The following is a 21,669-nucleotide window of genomic DNA, read 5'->3' as shown; positions in this document are numbered from 1 at the left end:
TCCCTTGTGAGGCTGGATCTGCTGCCCCTGCGAGCCCTGCCGCCTGAAGCAGCCGCCTCATCTTGCCTCAGGACGTTTTCAGAACGCTTTAGGAGGGTCGAAGTCATACTTTTAATAAAGAAGGCTTCCAGATATTTTGCTGTCCTTAACACAAGCGAGGGGCAGAGGCGCGACGAACGTTACAAGCAGTTGACCACCTCAGACTAACAGCCTCTGAGGAGAAGCACTCCGAACCTTTGCCCCTCCCCTTTACCCGGCGAAACCGAACCCTCAACGGAAACCTAAGCCCCGCCCCCGTGACGCAATCGCACGCCGCGGGAGGGTTCTCTGGCGGGTGGGGCTTAACTAAGCTCCGCCCTTTGCCTTGTCCTGTCAGGGTTTCGCAATGCACTGTGGGAGCGAGGCGATGAGCGTCGAGAGCGGCGGCGGGCCGGGGAGGGAAAGGCTCTTGCGCGCGTGCGCGCTCTCCCTCGTCACGTTCGGCATTTCCTCGTCTCTTCCCGTTCCCATAATGCTCTGCCGCTTCCGTCACTGACGGCTTGTCGCAAACGCGAAGCCCTCGTTCTGCCGGTGGTGGATTCCATCAGTCTCCCCTCACAGCTTGCCCGCCGCCACCGCCACCGCCACCCCCCAGCCGAGCCCCCCTCCCCTCCGCTTGGCGCTTAAGCAAAGGCGTGGGGGTCGCTTTTGCTTCTGGGCCTCGGCGGCGTCTTCTTCCCTTCCCCCCACCCGTTCTCTTCCCTCCTCTTCCTCCCCCCCCCTTCCGAAATGCCCCCCAAAAAACAGGCACCGGCAGCATCGGGGGCGGGTAACAAAAAGGCAGATCAGAAAAAGAAGGAGAAGATCATCGAGGTGAGACAATTTAGGCCCATTATCGTGGGGGGGGGGGTCAAGCTCTGTTTTGGGGCTGTACCACTAAGGACTGCAGGGAAAGCTTTTTAACAGCGTGGCCTCCAAACCTACCCAATGTGTGCCCTGCATGTAGAAAGCTAACATTTTAGGAAGGAGGGAAGTTTCAGCTCATGTCATTTCTCCCAGACATATTGGGTGTTTTCGTCTAGAGAACCAATAAACCAGGAGATTCTCTCCCCCCCCCCCCATTTGCATTCTGATTTTGTGCTATCCAGACACAGAGGTAGGCAACTTTTAGCAGGGTAGTGAAGATGCCACCTCTCTGTAATTACCTGCTTCGCTGGACTTGGCACCCAGTACAGGTTTCGGAGGCTACACTGATTCTGGTCCCAGGCCGAGTCCAAGATCCTCAGGTGGCGTCATAAATTAGTATTGCCATGCCTGTTTATGTGCTCTCTGCTCCTGTTAATTATTACAAGGCTTTAAAGCATTGCTGGGGAACATGTGGCCTGCCAGATGTTGATGTATTATCACTCCCATCATCCCTAACCTTTGGCCAGATTGGCTTGGGCTGATGGGAATTGGGAGTCCCCACAGAATCAGGAAGGCCCACAGCTTAGCCACCTGTTTTAAAGAAGCTATAGGTACTGGATATCTCTTAAACAATGACAACTATAACACACAGGACTATATGCCTCATATTTTTCTATCAGTATTATTTTTCAGAGGGTATATTTCAGTATTATTTTGAAAGTGGCATGGTAATAAATAAAAAGGCTGAGCCCAGGCATTTGTTTCCAATGCCTGAACTTAACTTCCTTCTATAGTCAGGTCATTGATTCATCTAGTCTGGTATTGTTTACATTGGTTGGCAGCTGCACTTTTAATGAGGCCTTTCCTAGCTCTACATATTTGCCAGGGATTGAATTTGGACCCTTTCTCATGCAAGTCATACAAAACATGTACTCTGTACACTGAACTATGGCAGTAAAATTCCTACACATCATTATTATGGGAAAGGCTTCCAAATTCCTGATCAAAGGGTAATGTTTTCAGGTGGATAAGCCCTCCAGCATCTCTTCAAAAAAGTAAAGTACTGAAAGGTACAAAACGATTTGTAATGGTGGGATTAAGAGAGCTGTGTGCATTTCGGAGTAAAACCCACACAACTTAGTCTGGTTTATTCCTGAGTGATCATGTTTAAACTAATCTGATTCATTGAACACCCTGTTGGGTTTCTACTTCTGAGTGAACATGTATTGGTATGGAATTGTAATGCTAATAACCAAATGGCGGTATCCCTTTCCTATTCTAAACCAGATAATATTGGAGTGAGATGAGACTGATAGATGGATTTTGAACCAAAACAAAAATATCATATGCTCCTTGATATTATTAATATAGTAATATGATAAAATAAGACACTGTTCTTTAGACTTTAAGCCCAACATTCAAATAATTTAACCAGTACATGTGACACACCATATTAAGTTATGACAGTTTTAGAAGTGAAAGGTGAATTGATGTTACTTTGCCTAAATATGATCCACATGATGTACATCTTTTAAAACTTTTAGATGAAAAGTGTTGGTTCTTTTAACACTGGAGCAATTTCAGTTGCAAAAAAACTTTCTTTTTTTTAATGAATATGTATTCCTGTTTATTAGTTCTGTATTAGTGAACAGAGATGAATTCAAAGAGAAAATGCCATATATGTTATATGGGGCAAAATTAATATAGAAAATTTGAAATTATAAATGTACTGCTATTACAGTAGCAATTGGGACCATGTTACACAATATTGTGCCCAAATCAATTGTATATTGTTGTCAGTAACGTCCTCTGCATGCAGAATATTTTGCTTCTATTTTAATTGTCATCTAAACATGGTTATTGTAATTCTAAATTGTAGTTTGTTCTAATCCACGACCTCAGAAACCTTTAAGTTCTTTTAAAAAGAATTATCACAGTCCTGTAGTTACTAAAAAATTATTGATAACTGGGTAGGCTCACCCTCCTTTATGTGCATGGCTCTATTGAATCATCAGATTTTATCACTGAAGAGAATATTAGATACACATCGCAAGACAGATGCATATGATTTAAACTGAGCTGTAAAGAGCCTTCATAGGAGATTTATACTAGAATTGGTGTTTTTTGTCACTAGATAGCAGTTAAAATGTATTTATTTTCTAACAGAGTTAAAAGTTAAAAGGTTTTATTTAGAGTTTTAAGCGTTTGACTAAACAGATGTGCACTAAAAGTGAATGAGTGTTAAACTACATTTTCTACACATTGAAAAATCATGCTAGCTAATAACATTCCTACAAACATTTGAAATTAGGACAAAACCTTTGGCTTAAAGAATAAGAAAGGAGCGAAACAGCAAAAGTTTATCAAGGCTGTGACCCATCAAGTTAAGTTCGGTCAGCAAAACCCACGGCAGGTAAGTAAATGTTTACTTGACTTCACTGTTCTCTCTTTGCACTTGTTATAATGTGATTGTTTTTTCTATTATGTTGCATCATAGGAGTGTGGAGCTGTCAGAAGATGGGACAATTAAGTTAGGTCCTTCTTTGTTGGATAAATTTGTGTTAAGGGGCAGCCGTTATGTTTATGGATGTACAGTCATACCTCGGGTTGAATGCGCTTCAGGTTGAGCGCGTTCGAGTTGCGCTCCGCGGCAACCCGGAAGTAACGGAGTGCGTTATTTCCGGGTTTCGCCACTTGTGCATGTGCAGACGCTCAAAATGACGTCACGCACATACGCAAAAGTGGCGAAAAGCGACACTCACGTGCGCAGACATTCCATCGCTAGCTATATTTGCTTCTGGATGCGAACAGGGCTCCGGAACAGATCCCGTTCGTATCCAGAGGCACCACTGTATTGTGAGATTAGGCCATACTCACAGCAGAGAAAGAGGTGATGGGCTATAGATAGCCCTTGGGCTACATGGAACAGTTCAAAATATATTAATGTGTCTTTTAAAATTTTTTATTATATTTATTTATATCTCGTCTTTTTCCCAGGCTGGGACTCAATGTGGTTTACAGATGAAATAGAAAAAACGGGGGGGGGGGGGGAGAAAGAATAATAATTGAAAAGTAATTACTTGTACAATTAATATATAATATCTGTATGAATATAGATAATAACAACAATAAAATGCCAAAATATGGTTAGTTAAAAAGGTAAGAAAATGCTTTCAAACTCCTCACAGCTGCACCAGAGAGGAGAAGGAAACATACAAGCCCAGGTTATGCACAGGCTCGTTCCGCTTATAATGTCTGGAAAAAGGCCATTATGAATTAAGTTTTATGGATATTGTATCATGCACTTTGTCTTAAGAGTTGTGGTATGCACTTACACACTCCCGCTGGTCTTGTAAATACCTGTTCTGTGTGTTGTTTTAGGCTGGTCAAGCAGAAGGTGACAAGAAACTAAAGAAAGATGATAAGAAGAAAGAATTACAGGAGCTGAATGAGCTTTTCAAGCCTGTGGTTGCTGCACAGAAAATCAGTAAAGGCAAGCTTTCTTTGGATGACTTCCATTTTCCTGCCTCAGTGCATCTCAGATTTATGCATTACTTGATCTGGAAAGCTACTAAATAATTAGCATATCTTGCAGGTGCCGATCCAAAATCAGTAGTCTGTGCTTTCTTCAAGCAAGGGCAATGCACAAAAGGGGACAAGTGCAAATTTTCTCATGACTTGACCTTGGAGAGAAAGTGTGAAAAGAGGAGTGTTTACATTGATGCCAGAGATGAAGATCTTGAAAAGGGTAGGTTACTTCTTGAAAATTGCAGACAATTTGTTTTTCTGTTGTAGTTTTTAGAACAAATCATGTCTTTGAGGAAGTAGATATAAATGCAAGTCTAAATAGGTGCTTCTTCTTTTCACTGGATTTTCATACATACTTATGTAAAGGACAAATTACCTGCATTTCTACAGATTCACTGTAGTCTGTGGTTTCAATTTTTATAAGCATTTAAACCAGGGTTAAAATTAGTTACAATGAAGAAATGGAGCTCTTTGATCTGGGATGGTGACTCTCCAGCCCATGAGCCAATCTTGTCGTGCCAGGGGGTCCATCTTGGGATATATTTTTTTTCCTTTGCAAACAGCAAATAGGCTTTAAAACAATACTATACTGGTTTTGGAAGTCTCAACAGTTGGGAGTTTAAAGTGCAGCATCAGCTGGCATAGTGATGTCATAGCAGCTGCATTCATCTGTCACATTTGGCCCACCAGGATGTGAGGAGAGTGATCTGGCCCAGTAGCCAGAAAATGTTCCCTGCCCCTGTCCTAGATAATGGTATCTCTTGGCACTGTCTCGTGCTTTTACTCTGGGAGAATGAATGTAAAATAAGAGAGCTGCAGATTGATCAGTGGCTATATTTACAAACATAGCACTTAGGAAAAGACTCCTGTGAACATGCTTCAGCATAATTCAGATGCAATGCTAAATTATGGTTTGGTGTTACATGAACAAACGTGTGCAGACTTTGGACTCATACACCCAACCCCTTCCTCTGGCGTGGCTAAGAGGAGCAGTTTGAAAGCTTTTCTTTTTTTTTTTCCCCACTTCACAAGAGTTTGGACTTACTAGTTAGTTGGTTTTGATACCTGAACCTGGTTTTCTAAGGTAATTATTTTGATCTTTCCTTGAATTCATTAATTCCTCTTGTTGCTTCATCCAAATATTTCGCTATTTGTCTTCATCTTAGCCCTGCCTCCCTTTGCACTTTTAATTCCTTCTGGCTTACATCTTTTTAATATGCCACTTGAAGTATAAACACAAAGGTAGAATTCAAATATTTATATAGGAGAGCTTTGCTGGTGGTGTTGAACAAGCTTAGTCCTCTTCTTCCCTTGTATAATGAAATGTTTTGCTGCTATATGTAGACACAATGGATAACTGGGATGAAAAGAAACTGGAGGAGGTAGTGAACAAGAAGCATGGTGAAGCTGAAAAGAAGAAACCCAAAACCCAAATAGTATGTCTGTCTTGTTTTGTATTGGAATACCTAGTTTAAATCGTATGTATTACATACCTTATTTTTAGCAGAAACAAAGTTTATAAAATGACAAGATATTCTTATTGTGTGACTTGTGTCTGAAAATAAGCTGTGATGCAAATAAGCTGAATTGTTAGAAAAATTCTATGGCAACAGCTTGAACTTTTAAGGACAAAATAGCTCAGGGACCACCTGGTGACATTATATGATAATGCCAAGGTACGATAAACAATACTAAATAGAATGAGAAGTAGCTCAGAGGTGTAATTACTTTATGTAGTTATTAGTACAATATAGCTAAAATCCAATCCATAATAATTACAAGTACTCTTGTTTTGAAACTATACTATTTACTAGTGTTGATCAAAACCTTATGTGTGATAATTAGTTGATTCAGCAAATGGAGTCTGGAAGTCTAGTTTTATAACCTATTACTATTAAATTTGAGTATTGGGGGCTGGGGGGCTTGTGTTATGTTGTAAATAAAATTCCAATTTAAAAAATTGAGTTATAAGGTGTAATTGCTGTTCACTGTATAGTACAATGACATATAGATGGCAATTCTGTGGTGTCACAAAATTATTTCATAGACTGTAATCTCAAACTTGATTTTATTTAAAAGTAGATATTCACCGTAACCTGCAAATCAAAGAACAATGATTGAAACATGATACTACTTTCCTAGGTAAAAATGGTTCCATGGAGGTCTTATTCTTCCAAATCAATATAAATGTATACTTTTTTGACTAAAGGTAACCATTAAACCAGAGAGCTAGCTCAGATGTACACAAGTTGTTGCATACACTCATTGGGGATTTTACCCTTTGTTGAGATAATGGCCTTCCTATGTCATTTTCACCAATTCTTTTTAACTCCTTGAGTTTTTGGAAATGTTTGCCATAAAGCCAGAGTGGTAAGGAATGCTGCTCTATACATTCTAAGCCCAGCTGAATGTATAGACTCCTTAGTGGGGGGTTTCCTGCATTTGCTGCCAAAGTCAAGAGAACTTAACATTTCTCCGTATTGTGCCAGATTCTGCTATGTAACCACTGCATTCAGTCATGATTGATTTATACATGTCATACATTTAGGGGTTCTGGAAGAAATTCAGTGTCACGCCAAGGTAATAGTTCCATCAGGGCAAGCATTTCAATTTGCCAGACAGAAAGATCCCCCTCTCCTTCCCTTACATGCTGTTGCAGGGGTTATCTCAGTCCCAATTTTGAGGGATGCAGTAGGGAGGAGGAATATTTGTGCCCCATTGCAAAAGCTGAAGTTGTTATACAAAATTTCCACTTATAGGACTCATTGATTGAATCTTGCTCACTGCATCTGATAACTTTAAAAAATAGGTACAATTGCTGAGTGAATGTAGATTTAATGATCATACTATGGTAACTTCATCCACTGCGTAGTGCAGTGTTTCCCAGACTTGGGTTTCCAGCCATTTCTGGACTACAGCTCCCATCATCCCAAGCTAGCAGGACCAGTGGTTTGGCATAGACACCTGGTTTGGTGACCAGAGCCTAAGATTCATTCTGCCTATTGTGTGTATAAAATGAAGACAATGTGTGATAATAAATGTTCCATGCAGGTCTGCAAGTATTTCCTCGATGCTATTGAAAACAATAAATATGGATGGTTTTGGGTCTGTCCTGGTGGAGGAGACAACTGTATGTACCGCCATGCGCTCCCTCCTGGCTTCGTACTCAAGAAGGACAAGAAGAAAGAAGAAAAGGAAGAAGAAATTTCTTTAGAAGACCTAATAGAAAAAGAGGTGACGTTGTAGTCATTTTCTCTATAAAAATACAGTAGTTTGTCACTTTGATGTTGTGAGGTTATTTTAGCAATGAGGAGTCTTTAGTTAACTGGATTTTTGTATACCTGAGCCTTAATATGGGCACTTAAATTTTTTAAAAGGCTTATTTCAATAAAATTTAGCAATTTCTATCTATAATTGGAGTAGATTTATTGGATTACAGCAGATTTTTTTGTAATACTCTAGTTAGGTTTTTAAAAAAATCAATTTCTGCAACATCAGGAATCAGTACTGATTTCCTGCCTTCAAGGGACAACTATGTTTACTTTTTTAAAAATGTGTTCATATATTCAAACTGAATACAGTGTAGCGCTTAATGTTAAATATCTGATTACTAATGAATCTGGCTTGCCATGTACTTGGAAAATGTTTACTCAGAGAAGAACATTTATGGGTATTAGTGCATCATCTAGTCTTTTTGACATTAGGTAATCCTTTATTTCATGTTTACTAGTTCCTTGTAGGCTTGGAGGAAACTATGAGAACAATAATGGAGATTTGCTGAGATTCATAGAACAAAAGCTTCTGCAGAAGGACTGTATTTAATTGCTTTAAGGCTTTTTCTTAATGCACTGGAGAGAGAAAAATGAATCTTCTAAAAGCGTGCTCAGTTAATAATGTTTTATCTTACAGCGTGCAGCCTTAGGAGCAAATGTTACTAAAATTACTTTAGAGTCTTTTCTGGCATGGAAGAAAAGGAAAAGACAAGAAAAAATTAATAAGGCTGAGCAAGATATGGAAAGAAGAAAAGCAGACTTTAAGGCTGGCAAAGCACTGGTGGTAAGTTCTGTGTAGCCTGATCTATAACATTAAAGTCATGTAATGACACACAGGCAAACATTTTTCAGTGAAGCGAAATGTTCTGAACTCTCAAATGTATATTACTGTTTCATATTGTGCTCTTTCTCTGTGGCTAGATCAGTGGGCGTGAAGTGTTTGAGTTCCGGCCAGAGCTGGTCGATGCAGATGATGAAGAAGCAGATGACACTCGTTATATTCAAGGAACAGGTGAAGATGAGGTAAAGGAGATGCAAGAGGATTGTATGCAATTTCAAGACAACCAAAGAATAACCTTATTTCCATGGTTGAGGAACTTACATAATGAACTGTAGCATTGTTAGGGACCACTATGTACCAGGTGCCTTTGGATCACAGCATGATCTACTGTGGCTCAGCTGCACTGAATGCAGTGGGACTTAAAGCCTACACTGATTCTGCTGTAAGTAAAAGTAAAATAACTTTTTTCCCCTTTCAGGTTGATGAACAGGGGGATGTAAATGATGTGGACTTGAACCTGTATGTTCCAAAAGCCGTAGATGAGACTGGAATTACAGTAGCAAGTCTGGAACGATTTAGCACATACACTTCGGCTGAAAAAGATGGTAAGATTTGTGTGTTCTGTGTTCTTAAGATCTGCAGTAGTATTTAAACTTTGAAAGGTTATTGATATGTTCGGGATTTTAATTGACATATTCAGGAGTGTAGTCAATGAAGCTGCCCTGTTTATGCAAGAACTTGCCCTTGCGCATCGGAATGGCCTTTCCATTCCTTCCCCACACTCCCTCTGATCCCTTCTAGGGGTTCCCCCAACTCACTAGAGCAGATTTGGGGGCAGAGGAAATTCCATTGTTAAAGTGGAAGTCCTTGGCACAAATGGAATTCTGTTATTGGATTCAACCTTTCATGCATGGGTGTAGGCAGGAGAGACAGCTGCCTCCCCTAAATCGAGTAAATCAATAAAAAATACTTAATTAACTGAGGTTCTGCCCCCTCTAGCATAAATCCTGGCAACGCCCATGCTTTCATGTTTCGTGCCACAGTGTGTGACTCCTATGTTTTCAGTTTATCCTTGCAGTTTGTATATGGAATGGATTGCAAAACATTAACTTGGGTAGAGGTAACTTTTAAAAAGTTACTTATGTATCTTTCCTGTACACGGACATGTGTAATGATATATAACATTATATCCATTATGACCCATCCAGCTCTATATATAATGGAATATAGATTGTTAGTTAAATAAATAAATAAATCCTTCCTTCCCATCTGGCTGGTATCCATTACCAGCATGAAAATTAAATTTTATCTTTATAACTTAGGGTTACGATAATGTCACTCATTTCCCCATTCCCTTCCTTTCCATTTCTCATTCTTTCTAAAATCTTCAGGATAGAGACGATGGAAAAATGCATTGGCATATTTCATATCCATTTTCTAGCTCTTGTTGTGGTTTTCTTTGGAACACATTATTTCTGAAGCTGCTAAAATTGTATAGTCACTATACACAGATTAAGATGAGGACATTACTGGCCTACAGGTTTGGAATCTAAAAGACATGATAAAAAGGAGTGGGGGTGATAGGGAGAGGAAAACAAGCAGGCATCAACTATTATTATTATTATTATTATTATTATTATTATTATTATTTATCATTATTATTTATACCCCACCCATCTGGCTGGGTTTCCCCAGCCACTCTTGGCAGCTCCCAACAGAATTAAAAACACAATAAAACATCAAACATTAAAAACTTCCCTAAATAAGGATGCCTTCAGATGTCTTCTAAAAGTCAAATAGTTGTTTATTTCCTGGACATCTGATGGGAGGGTGTTCCACAGGGCGGGCGCCACTACCAAGAAGGCCCTCTGCCTGGTCACATAGTTCTTAAAATGACAAGCTTGAATGGAAACAGTTCAGAAAGAGGAGAAGCTAAATTACCAACTGAACTTTAAACCAGGTCTATGGAGAGAGGCCTGATGTTCCTTTGCCCTCTGCTACATTAGGAAAAAGCAAAACAAAACAAAAAATCACAGAACAAAAATATCAGCAACAAAAGCAGTCACTCTCGGTGAGCTCACAAGCAAAAAATGTGGAGGAACACTATAAAATTAAAGCAGTGTAATAATGGCCACCAAACTCCCAAGAAATTCCTATCAAGGAGAAGGCTCAGATAAAGCTATAGTTTTTAAGTCCAGGAAGCCTCTGATGGACTTGAGTGTAAGTGTGCTCAGGACTAAGTAGCAAATATTTCTGATTTCTGTGAGGTTTACTTCAAAATAAGGGTGGTTTGCTCACTCTGGAAAGTATCTAACAAAGTAGTTCAATTAGCACACAAACTTCCAGCTATTCAGTGGAATTTCTCCTTCCTCTCCCTTCCCCACAGACTCCCTAAATCTGTTTTGGGGTTTCCCCCAATCCTTGAGCACATTTAAGGAGGGCCTGTGAGGAGAGGGAAGAAATGTTTGATTGCACAAATGGAATTCTCCTAGCGCTAATAGAATTCCTTCGTTGGAATCCAATATATATTTTTCAGATACATCAGCCTCACTTTCTAGAGTTGTGTAGCCAATTTTCTTAGCCTGCTTAACATCAGCAGGAAAAATAGGTTGGTGTGTTTAAATGGTACATGGTACGAATTGTTTTCACTTTCAGATAACAAGTTGAGTGAAGCTTCTGGAGGTGGACTGGAGAATGGAGAACAAAGTGATTTGGAAGCTGACAGCGACATGGAGGGCACCCAGGAAAATGGAGTAATTGATGCAGTCCCAGTCGATGAAAATCTTTTTACTGGCGAGGATTTGGAAGAACTAGAAGAAGAACTAAACACACTTGATTTAGAGGAATGAACATTTAGAGGAATGAATTTACTTGACAACGTTAATACTATCTCCATTCTTATGTGGAGTACTCTTGGTTCCTCACACGATTCTGGGGGGAAAAAAACATTAAACAGAAATATCTTTCCCCCCAATTTTTTCCTGATTCAGTCTTAACCAGCTTAATAAACTTCCCAGATAGTACACTGAGAAAGAACTCTCTTAATGTACAATGACATAATGAAATCCCCGCCAAAAGTAGGAAGTCGATCACAACTTTTCCAGGATGTGTGAAGGGGTGTGTTGCTACCAAGTCCAGGAAGAGGTCAAGAATTCCTTCAGTAGAACTGCATTTGAAATAAGTATTTTGAGTGATTAAGTTTGTGCTACAATACTGTAAGTCGAAGTGATGACAGGTTGAAATGGCTGTGTTCTTAAAAGTGCTGGAATTGCTTTTGATTATTTGACCAAACAGATACCTAAGGTAGAGATTCATAAAATCACACAAGTATGGTCCCTGCTTCTAAATTTTAAAGTTAATCCACCAAGGTGTAAATAAAGACTATCTGGTTAAAAAAAAAAAACCATGTTGGTTCTACATTAGTGTATATGCATGTTTTGCAAATATGCAGTAGACCTAAACAAAAGCACTTCTGCAAGTATGATTAATTGCAGTTTAAAGTGTAATTTATAGATTGCCTCTGTGTGTGTGAAAAGGCTTCTTCTGCCTGCTGAAAAATCCCAGTATACGCAAAATGTACTTGCCATGACTTCATCATTCTTTCTGGTTTTCAGGCATATCCATTTGTATGTAGTGCAAATTTTGTGAGATTTGGGAATTAGTAGTACTGGAATTCTGCTTTCAGCAATCAAAGCAGGAGATTCCTGCATTCTTTGGAGTACAGAGCCAAATGGATTTAAATTTAGCTGTAATGTTGAAAAGACAAATACCATATTACAGTGGTATTTTAAAAAAATGCGTTAGCCCAGGTAGTTCAACATTAAATACAGCAACTCGCTTTGCATTTTTTGTAGCAAAGTTTAGAAGTTTTTCTGGCAGAATAGCTTGCAAACCAGTGATGTGGAAAGAGCTTTCAGACAAATGTTACATTTCATTTGGCACAGACCTCTGGCTTAGAATGTGAATATAGCCTCGTTCATTTCAAAAGTGTTTTTAGTCCCATATTTCAGTACGAATGGGATATGTTGCTATATGACCCAAGTACTAAAATCTAGAAATTCTTGATAGATTTTTTTTAATGGAAAATTACTTGGAAGGGATATTGTGAAAACTGGAAACTGAAAATGCCTTGACTAATCTGTCCAGCTGGTGAGAGGTAATGCTTCATCCAGTACTGGGAGGGAAAGTTAAAACATAATGCTAAATAAGATAATGCTGAAGATTGATTTGTAGAACTGAATGTTAATGGACTAGCCATCAAAGTTCATAGAACCTTCCCAGCCTGTGGCTGGATTAAAATAGAAAAACTTGGATCAGCCTATACCTAAGTGGGATCTGTAGGGTTGCTTATATATTTTATGTGTACTTTTATTTTTCACCGTCTCCTTCATTGCTCACTTTTTTTCATGCAGACCTCTTATTGAGTTGAGATTCATTTGAATCACAACGTCTTGCTTATCTGCCTTAATTTTTCCAGAACCAAGTAGAGTTGTGGGCTTCCGTTTGTCATACATCCTGCTTTTTATTTTTTAAAAAGCACTTGAATTGGTTTTTTTAGCACTGCATTATGCTTGTTTTCAAGGAAAATGAAGAGTAAATGTTGTTGAGCATCTTGATGTTATTCTCTTTTTCAAAAGTTTGGAAAACTTTCCTCTCTAAAATGTAGACTGAAGATTAAACAGCAGACCCAGCCATTTTTAGTTGTGGCTAATGTGACCTTATTTTTGAAGTAGTAATTCTTACATTATTACTATGCCAAGCAAACCTTAATAAGACACAAATGGCTTCTTTGATTCCTCTATCCTGAAAGTGGGTTAGCCTTTTGAATTGTAGTGGATGATTGTGTTTATACTTGTGCTATTATTTTCCAAAAGACATTGAATAACTTTGTATTCAAGTTCAGTTATAGTGAAGGAAAAGACAAGATCATGTTGAGATTGAATCCTCAGTTTAATTGCAGTGTGCAGTGAACCACATGGAGAAAATGCATCTAGATCATATAACATGGGAATTATTGTAAATCAGTGGCTCTGCAGCTCTTAATTTTCTCATGTACCGTGTGTTATGATATGTTCTCTTCCAGAACTATAACATGTTTCCTGACTAAATATTCATTTCAGCCATATTCCTGCATTTGGCAGTGTTTTGTAAAATTATAAATAGCCTTGGTTGAAAGATGACTCCCCCAAAATTTCTTACTAAGTAATATGGTACAAGACATATTAAACTGGGGGGAAGTCTCACTAAATTTTAGAGTAGTTGAAATTTCTACACATAGTTTAGCAAAACAGTGGCTTTCAAATTTTCATGAGGTTTGCTAGATTTTGTGTTCCCCCTACTTCAACTGAGGCTGACCTTAAGGGTGTTCCCACTGTCCCTCTGCAGTTGTAAAATTGATTGCCACAAATGATATTTTCATTAAGGGATCCCTGAGAAGCTTCCCAGGTACTCCAGGATTCCCTGAAATATAGTTAGGAAACCACTGTTAATAGTCATCTTTTCATATGCGTCCAAAACTGTAGGGATGGGGGATCCCAAACTTAATCTAGTCAGGTGGTATGGTGTGGTATACAGTGGTGCCTCGCAAGACGAAATTAATCCGTTCCATGAGGCTCTTTGTATAGCGGTTTTTTCGTCTTGCGAAGCAAGCCCATTGACAGCTTAGCGGATTAGCGCTATTAGCAGTTTAGCGGCTTTTAGCGGATCAGCTGATAAGCGGCTTAGGGCTTAGGAAAAGGGGGGGGAGGGAAAAAACCCCGCAGGAACTCGCAAGACATTTTCGTCTTGTGAAGCAAGCCGATAGGGAAATTCGTTTTGCGAAGCGCCTCCAAAACGGAAAACCCTTTTGTCTAGCGGGTTTTTCGTCTTGCGGGGTACCACTGTATCTTTCTAGTCATGTTATAGTCATGACTTTGCTTTGTGACCCTTCTTTTTGTGTTTGGTTGTTTTCTAGAGATTAATGAATTTTTAACCGTGCCTAGAAATGTTTTGCCCCAAGTGGATAATTGGGAGCTCTAGTTCCCAAATTGTAGGATGGGATCCCCGTCAGGTTTGAAATGAATGAAGAGTGGGTGTAAAGACCCTTAGACGCATGTCTTACCTACCACCCAAAGTCCTAGATAGTCTGCAGTGGACACAGCTGTGCTTAAACGAATTTTGTAGGCCTGGGGAGAGGAAACTGACTCTCCAGCTCTTCCCATCATCCTTGACCATTGACCAAGCTGCCTGAGGCTGCTGGGAGTTGGAATCACAGATGTAAACTTGGAAAGGGAGCTGAGCTGGAAAAGTTTGAAAAATTCTGCCTGACTTTGTTACACAGAGGCGAGAGAACCTTACAGATGTTGGTCATCTGTATGAGATCTGTAAAGGAACAGCAGCACTTTGCCTACATTTTTCACTTGAAAAGGTGAGTGAAATATCCTCTATTTTTGTACATGGTGTGTGATGTAGGAATCATTATTTACATCCTGCCTAGCATATTTACTCTTGAATGTGTGTCTGTATATTGGGGCGGTCCACCAGTGATCACGATTGGGGAGGCGGCTACTAAAACAATTCCTATCCTTCAGCACTGAAATCAGTGCATACTTTGCCTGAGAAGTAAACCTGCTTACATGGGTTTAAAAATTGGAAATTGTGATTTTGTAGTCCTCTGTCGATGGAGTTATGGCAAGGTCTGAATTCAGTGTAGCCCTTTGCTGTGTGGTCTTGCACGTTCACATACTCGTAATAAGGGAGATGCAAAGGTTATTCACTAGTGAGGGTACTACTCAAATACAGAGCACAACCTAAAACACTTGGTGTCCTAGAATAAGTATTGCCTAGCTACCATGCAGATCTAGTACATCAGCAAATGGATGCCTTTTGTGACGAGAGAACCAGCTGTTACCTTTATTTAAAACCCTGTTTAAGTGCTCCCATAAGGTGTTTTTTCCAGTTAACTGGTGGGCATTGCTGGCAGCTGGTGATCTATATTAAATTAGTTGACATGGAAATCACTGAGCCCACAAAATTGCCATTTCACCATCTTCTCAAATTTTCACAGCCCTCTAGTGGCTATGGTGGCTCATTTACCAGAAGTAATGTATTTAACATTAACTCTGGAAGTATATACTCGATTCTGACCGAACTAGGCTCTCTTGGTATATTTCGCAACCTACAATAAATTAGGCCAAAGATATTTGGGAAACAAGTTACCCACCCCATGTACCGTATTGGCCCAAATATAAGCTGCACCCGAATATAAGCCACACCTTTAAAATTCAAGGGGGGAGAGAGAGAAAAAGGCAATACCTGAATATAAGCTGCTCCCTTAAAATTCCGCAGGCACTCACACCCATTCCGTTTTAGTGTATGTCTGTTTCAGCAGCGATATCGTAAAAGCCAATTTTTGTAAGGTCACGAATTTAAACCGCACTTTGACTTTTCAGGGTCAGAATTTGGTAAAAAAAGTGAGGCTTATATTCAGGCCAATACGGTATATACTGCATATGCAGAGCCAAGATATGTGCAGGAACACCTTCACCCTATAAGCAGCACACACAGTTCCCAGTTAAGAGATGCATCCAAGCTACAATTCTGTTGTTGGTCTCACTTTAATAGCCACCTCACCAGGTTTGCATACCCTGTTCTGTTATAAATGCTTTCTTTAGTTTAATTACCTGCTGGTCATTGTGCTGGCATCCAAGAAATGAGCTGTTTCCTGTGTTTGTTGCTTCTGCCGTTAATGCTGTGAATCATTAATGAAATGCAGGAGAGAGTGGTGTTGAATGCTCATAGACTTGTAGATTTTCTCCTTTGCTCTCAGTCATGTTATGTTATTATCAGAGTGGAAAGTACCCACAGCACCAATCAGATGCTTCTTTCCCATCCCTGCCCCTTAAAGGGAACATAACCCTGTGAGCCGATATAGTTTTACCAAAGAGGAGTTTGAAACTTCATGTATACATGAGGAAATTTAAGTCTGGATCCTTGTGCATTTGTTTTACCCCATGCAGTCAGATGTGCTAGCAGTTTTATTGTTGCACCATCCTTTTAAGACTCTACCATATTATCAACTATTATATTGTAACCTGCCCCGGGACTCCTTTGATGAAGAGTGAGTAAGCAATCTTATAAATAAACAACTTTAGTCCGAGTATAACCCAATGCACCTTTGAATTGTAGGTTGTATGCTTTCTTGAAGTGACACACAGGCACATGGCTACCAGCCCCTTTTAGAAGTGACAACCACTTTTGTGGGTTCATCCCATAGTGCAGGGATGGCATACATCGGGACCAGAAACTGAATGTTCCTCTTGTCTGGCCTTTGGAGTTCTCAGTCTACATATCCCCAGCCCTCCTTCATAACTTCCTTGAGTGTTTTTGTCTGTCTGGAATGTGTCACTGTTGCCTGATCATGCCTCTTGCTCAGAAGTGGCCTGTCTTGTTTCGCCACCAGAGGCAAAAATGGATTGGGCCACCCTACCACCACCACTTCCATTGTGCACCGGAGCACTCCTCCTTGCCAAACTTGGCAAGAGTGAGAGGGCGTTCTGCAAAGCCCCTTGACGCTCGTCTCTGCCCCAGAGGCAGGGAAGACAAGCGGAAACGCCTTGCGCCAGAACAACCCCCTCTCACTGACTTTGGCAAGAGGGGGACATTCTGCCACCGGTGGCAGAAGCAGTGGGGCTTCACCCTGCCTCATCAGTGAGCCAGCTCTGCTCTCGCTTGGCTGGATAGAAAGGTGTAGGTGTACAGAAATCATGGGTCATGCATGGCTTTTTTTATCTAGGAACCATCATAGAACAACCAACCAAACTCAGTAGAAACATTTGAGTTAAAAAAAAAGAGAGAAGCTCAAAGCCAATGACAACTTGCCCTGTTGTTGTTATCACAAAAGTGCTGTAACTGGCTGTAGATAACATGGGTTTAGTCTTGTGGTGAGTGAACAAGTACTTCTTGAGGTAGGCATGTATATCGTGATGTGGCATTATGGTTCTGGAACTGCAAATGTGGAAACAAAGCTAATCCCATTTAAGATGCTGTTTCTATCCTTTAATCTGTTCAAAATTACGATGCTAAACTGCAAGAAAACAGCAGCATTGACTGGTGACAAAATTTTAGAAAACAGAATTACTGGTTGGAGTCAAATGAGTAAAGGCAGATGTAATCCAGAAATGGAAAACAAAAAGCTTTGCCATCTGCATACCAGACTGGTTCAGCCACCAGTCATGTCTCTTCTCCCATGTTAAAGGAAGCATGCCTTGCCTTTAACAAATGAATGTGTGTTTTAAAGCATCTCATGTACATTTCAACTTTGATAACTCCGAACTTTATTTTTTAAATAGGCAAAACTAATTGCCAAAGGCCAGCTGCTATAATGCAATTCGTATCCACTTAAAAAATAAAGATGCTAGACAATTTCCTCCAGCATCAATTCCATTTTAAAGGCTGATTGGTACATGAATTCTCTGCTAAAAATACAGCCAAGTAAATGCAAGTGGGGCTATCCCATTGATCACTGGAGGGGAAAGTATTGTGGTTGAATTTGGAAATCTATCTGCTATAGCAACTAAAGAGTGCTGCCCTTATATGTAGTTCTAGTCTAAAGCAGCCGAATGTTGTTATGTGTGAACCCTATGTCTGCATGAAATTACCTACATCTGGACAGCAAATAAATCAATGCATGTACATAACTGTATGTACATTCCAGTGTGTGCAAGCTGGAAAGAAGGTAAGTATACATGCCATTTCCATAGGTACTGATAGGTGGAAACGTCAAGCTCCACTTGCTGGGGGATGGATTTTCCATCCTAGTGCAGCTTACCATGCTACAAATGGGTCATTTGATGTCATAAGGGTGTCAAGTGATTGGCCCACCTGTAAAAATGGCCCATCAAAGGTGGGGAAATCCAGACCAGGTCCAGTTCACCACCCTTCTTCTAGGCAGAGACCTTGGTCCTGGTCTCATCTTTGAACTGTAGAGTGTAATATATGAACTGATACAAAGTCTTAGCTTTGTCCATTTGTGGCCCATGACAGATCAATGATGACTGAATAAGCAAATGCTTTGTGTCTTGCAAACTAACCAGTATTTTCACTGTATCCAATATCTACATCCTGTCCAACCTGAAAGCTCAAGAGGGAAAGGGAAAATGACTGTCAAATGGGATACACCAGCCCTTGCGATTAAGTTCACGTACATTTTCACCACTTGAGCGTAAAGAGGAAGAAAATGTTAAAGCTTCCATGTTTGCCTTTTTGTATTGTTTACCACAGATGCCAGGTAAGTGGTTGTTTATAAGCTTGGGATAAGTATTATATGGTGATAATAGGAAAAGTTCAGGAAAGGGGCTGTAGCTCAGTGGCAATGCCAAATTACCCGATAGGAGAGTAGACACAGGCTTATGGGCCCCACACCTTTTAGGGGCCCCACAACATAGGATCAAAATATTTATTTGATCTTGAAAGAAAATTACAAGAACGTATTAGGAGATAATTTGCAAGGAGGCCCCTGAGATTTTGACTGCTGAGGAGCCTCCACAGCATTTAATCTGGCACTGTACAGTGGTAGGGCACCTGCTACCTGGTAGGACTGGGAATATCCTGTCTGAAACCCAGCCAACGTTAACAATACTGGACCAGTGGTCTAACTTGATATGAGAAAGTTCCTCCAATATGCCACTGTGAATCCTCTCCCACTATATTCCCTCACATTTTAAATAAGAGAGGAAAGAAATATACGTGTTTTGGCTGTCTTAAGATGTAATCAATGGTGTGTGCATGAATGTAATAGGCTGTGCTATGCATTTTGGGGGGGGGTTCTTAGCAAGCCAGAATTAATCAGGAAAGGGGATCAATGTGGGAACAGTTAATATGACTCTCAGTTGCCATGTATTCACTAACTTCAATTCACTAACCAAGAAACAGCCCACAAAACATTTCTCACTCATTAAAATTATGTGTTATGATTTGGATCTCCTCTCTGCTTGTCACATTCATCACATTCCAAGATAATCTAGAAGCAGGAAAGAAAATATCCCACGTTCTAATAAATAACTTGTGAAATATACAAGGTTCCTAGAAACAGGCCATTTTCTTTCGGCGACCAAGAACTTTGTACAGCAAAAAGAACTTGGACATCCACAAATATTTTTACTGTTGGAATGGATGCTGGCTGTTCATATATCATTCCGTTGCTATTTTTAGGAATATACTTATAGGAAAATGCCTAAAAGTTTCTTAATGCATTTTTAGACATCTGCAGAACAGTTCCTCAGGGGGGAAATGTTTGTTAAGGGGCAGGTCTTCTGGGCATCATTGTTCCATTTTAGAGGATGGTGGGCTTCCATGTGAGTCGGACTGTGCCTGACCCTAGTTGGTGGCAAAGTTCTGGTGAGTCATTTATTTATTAGAACAAAGAGGAAGGAGGAAGGGCGAGACACCATTGATTCTTATCAATATAGAGATTGAGCAGAAACTGAAACGAGCTTTCAACTCAAGCAACTAACCCTTTAGGTCTGCTTCTTGAACTATATATTGCTTTTCCGTAGACCAACCTGATGTCCTAAAGTTTTTAGACTACAGCTCCTGTAATCACTCACCATTGGTTATGCTGATGGGAGCTGTAGTCCAAGACATCAGGGCTGGCATAGACCATTAACACTTTGGCAGCCAGGCAGTTCTATTTACCTTCCAAGTGTGGCAATTATAAATATTTGGGGAGGGAGGGCTGTCAAAAAATCAACATGTGTTGAAATCTGTAGGAGGCCCTTGAGCTTACAGTATAAGCTGCTCTTCCAGTCGGCTTTGCTGAGTGCCCATCTCTCCCACTACCATTCACTGTCTCCCCAGGTTGGTGGAGGTGGCAGGCCTTCCCAAGAGTCTCAGTAGAGCATATTTCCCCACAAGCCATCAGACTCATTTCAGTCCTGGGGGTTCCGGCACTAGTCACTCCATTCCCACCACCAATGAGAGAATATGCTTTGCCAGAGCCCTCTGAGGCACCTGCCACCACTGCTAAGGCCCACATCCTTTCCTTGCCCTCTCCAGGTTTGGAGAACAGGGTGGCAGCACGTCCAGGATCAAGGTGTGAGTAGGTCCCCGTTTGCTTCCTTGTTGCTTGCAAGTATTCAAAAGGGGGCCCTTGGTTTTATAAGGGCTTGTGGCTTCACTTGTTACAACTGTAATAAATGAATAACTATGAAGAATGAGCTGCATCAGTTTGGGCATCAATTAGGAAACCCCCTAAACCCTTTGGTCTCTGCTTTTAATCCATGAGCTCGATTGTGCCTTCATGCCTGTGCCATCTATGAATCAGACTGCTGGCCTCAAAGAAACCCCCAGTTACCAGAAACCATGCCGTCTCCATAGTAAACACTGCCAGGGATTTGATTTTCATTTTAATCACCCTCCCATAGAGGCTGCTTAATCAGATTAATGCTGAAGCCTCGCTTTTGCTGAGTTCCGGGCCTGCCCACTCAACCACCTACCACTCAGGGTCTTTTCCTTTCATTTAGCAATCTGAAGGGGAGAAATGCTTTCGGTGGATTTGCTCAGAGAAGCTGACTGAACCCACCACAAGCCAGTGTTCAAGTATCTGGAGCCTGAACTGTCTTTTAGCACTGCAAAACCACCTCTGGTTTTCTAATAAGTTTCCTCCTATTTAATGAATTTATTGCAAGCTGCTTTTGAGAAGATGCTGCACAAAAGCAGCTTTAAAACAAAGATATAAAACTACCTCCCCACCATCTCTTTAAGATGCATCTATCAATGTCTATTGAGGGACACAGGTGGTGTTGTGGGTTAAACCACAGAGCCTAGGGACTTGCCGATCAGAAGGTCAGCGGTTCGAATCCCCGCAACGGGGTGAGCTCCCGTCGCTCGGTCCCTGCTCCTGCCCACCTAGCAGTTCGAAAGCATGTCAAAGTGCAAGTAGATAAATAGGTACTGCTCCAGCGGGAAGGTAAACAGTGTTTCAGTGCACTGCTCTGGTTCGCTAGAAGCAGCTTAGTCATGCTGGCCACATGACCTGGAAACTGTACGCCGGCTCCCTCAGCCAATAAAGCGAGATGAGCGCCGCACCCCAGAGTCAGTCATGACTGCACCTAATGGTCAGGGGTCCCTTTACCTATCAATGTCTATTAGTCCTGACAGCTGTATACGACCACCATAATATTGGGAAGTTGCCTGAGACAGACAGAGCACTGATCCACCATATTC

General features: G+C 40.6%; 1 protein-coding gene across 1 annotated transcript; it reads left to right on the top strand.

The window, feature by feature from the left end:
* Window positions 1-419: 419 nt before the first annotated feature.
* Window positions 420-11,440, top strand: ZC3H15 (zinc finger CCCH-type containing 15). The gene is made up of 10 exons (XM_081843333.1): window positions 420-852; window positions 3,197-3,298; window positions 4,267-4,378; window positions 4,481-4,633; window positions 5,758-5,849; window positions 7,465-7,647; window positions 8,323-8,469; window positions 8,607-8,708; window positions 8,945-9,071; window positions 11,122-11,440. Exons 1-10 carry the CDS (start codon window positions 769-771, stop codon window positions 11,313-11,315), a joined length of 1,296 nt encoding a protein of 431 aa, XP_081699459.1. The 5' UTR covers window positions 420-768; the 3' UTR covers window positions 11,316-11,440.
* The last annotated feature ends 10,229 nt before the right edge of the window (window positions 11,441-21,669 follow it).

Source organism: Podarcis erhardii (assembly GCF_964252035.2).
Source record: "Podarcis erhardii genome assembly, chromosome: 1".
Lineage (NCBI taxonomy): Eukaryota > Metazoa > Chordata > Lepidosauria > Squamata > Lacertidae > Podarcis > Podarcis erhardii.
Note: the sequence above shows the minus strand (reverse complement) of the source record. Positions and strands in the feature narration are given on the sequence as shown.

Coding starts and splice junctions, on each gene's coding strand:
- ZC3H15 (XM_081843333.1), top strand. CDS start 769: ATGCCCCCCAAAAAACAGGCACCGGCAGCATCGGGGGCGGGTAACAAA. Junction 3,299..4,266: donor GTCAGCAAAACCCACGGCAG/GTAAGTAAATGT, acceptor GTGTTGTTTTAG/GCTGGTCAAGCAGAAGGTGA. Junction 8,470..8,606: donor AGGCTGGCAAAGCACTGGTG/GTAAGTTCTGTG, acceptor CTCTGTGGCTAG/ATCAGTGGGCGTGAAGTGTT.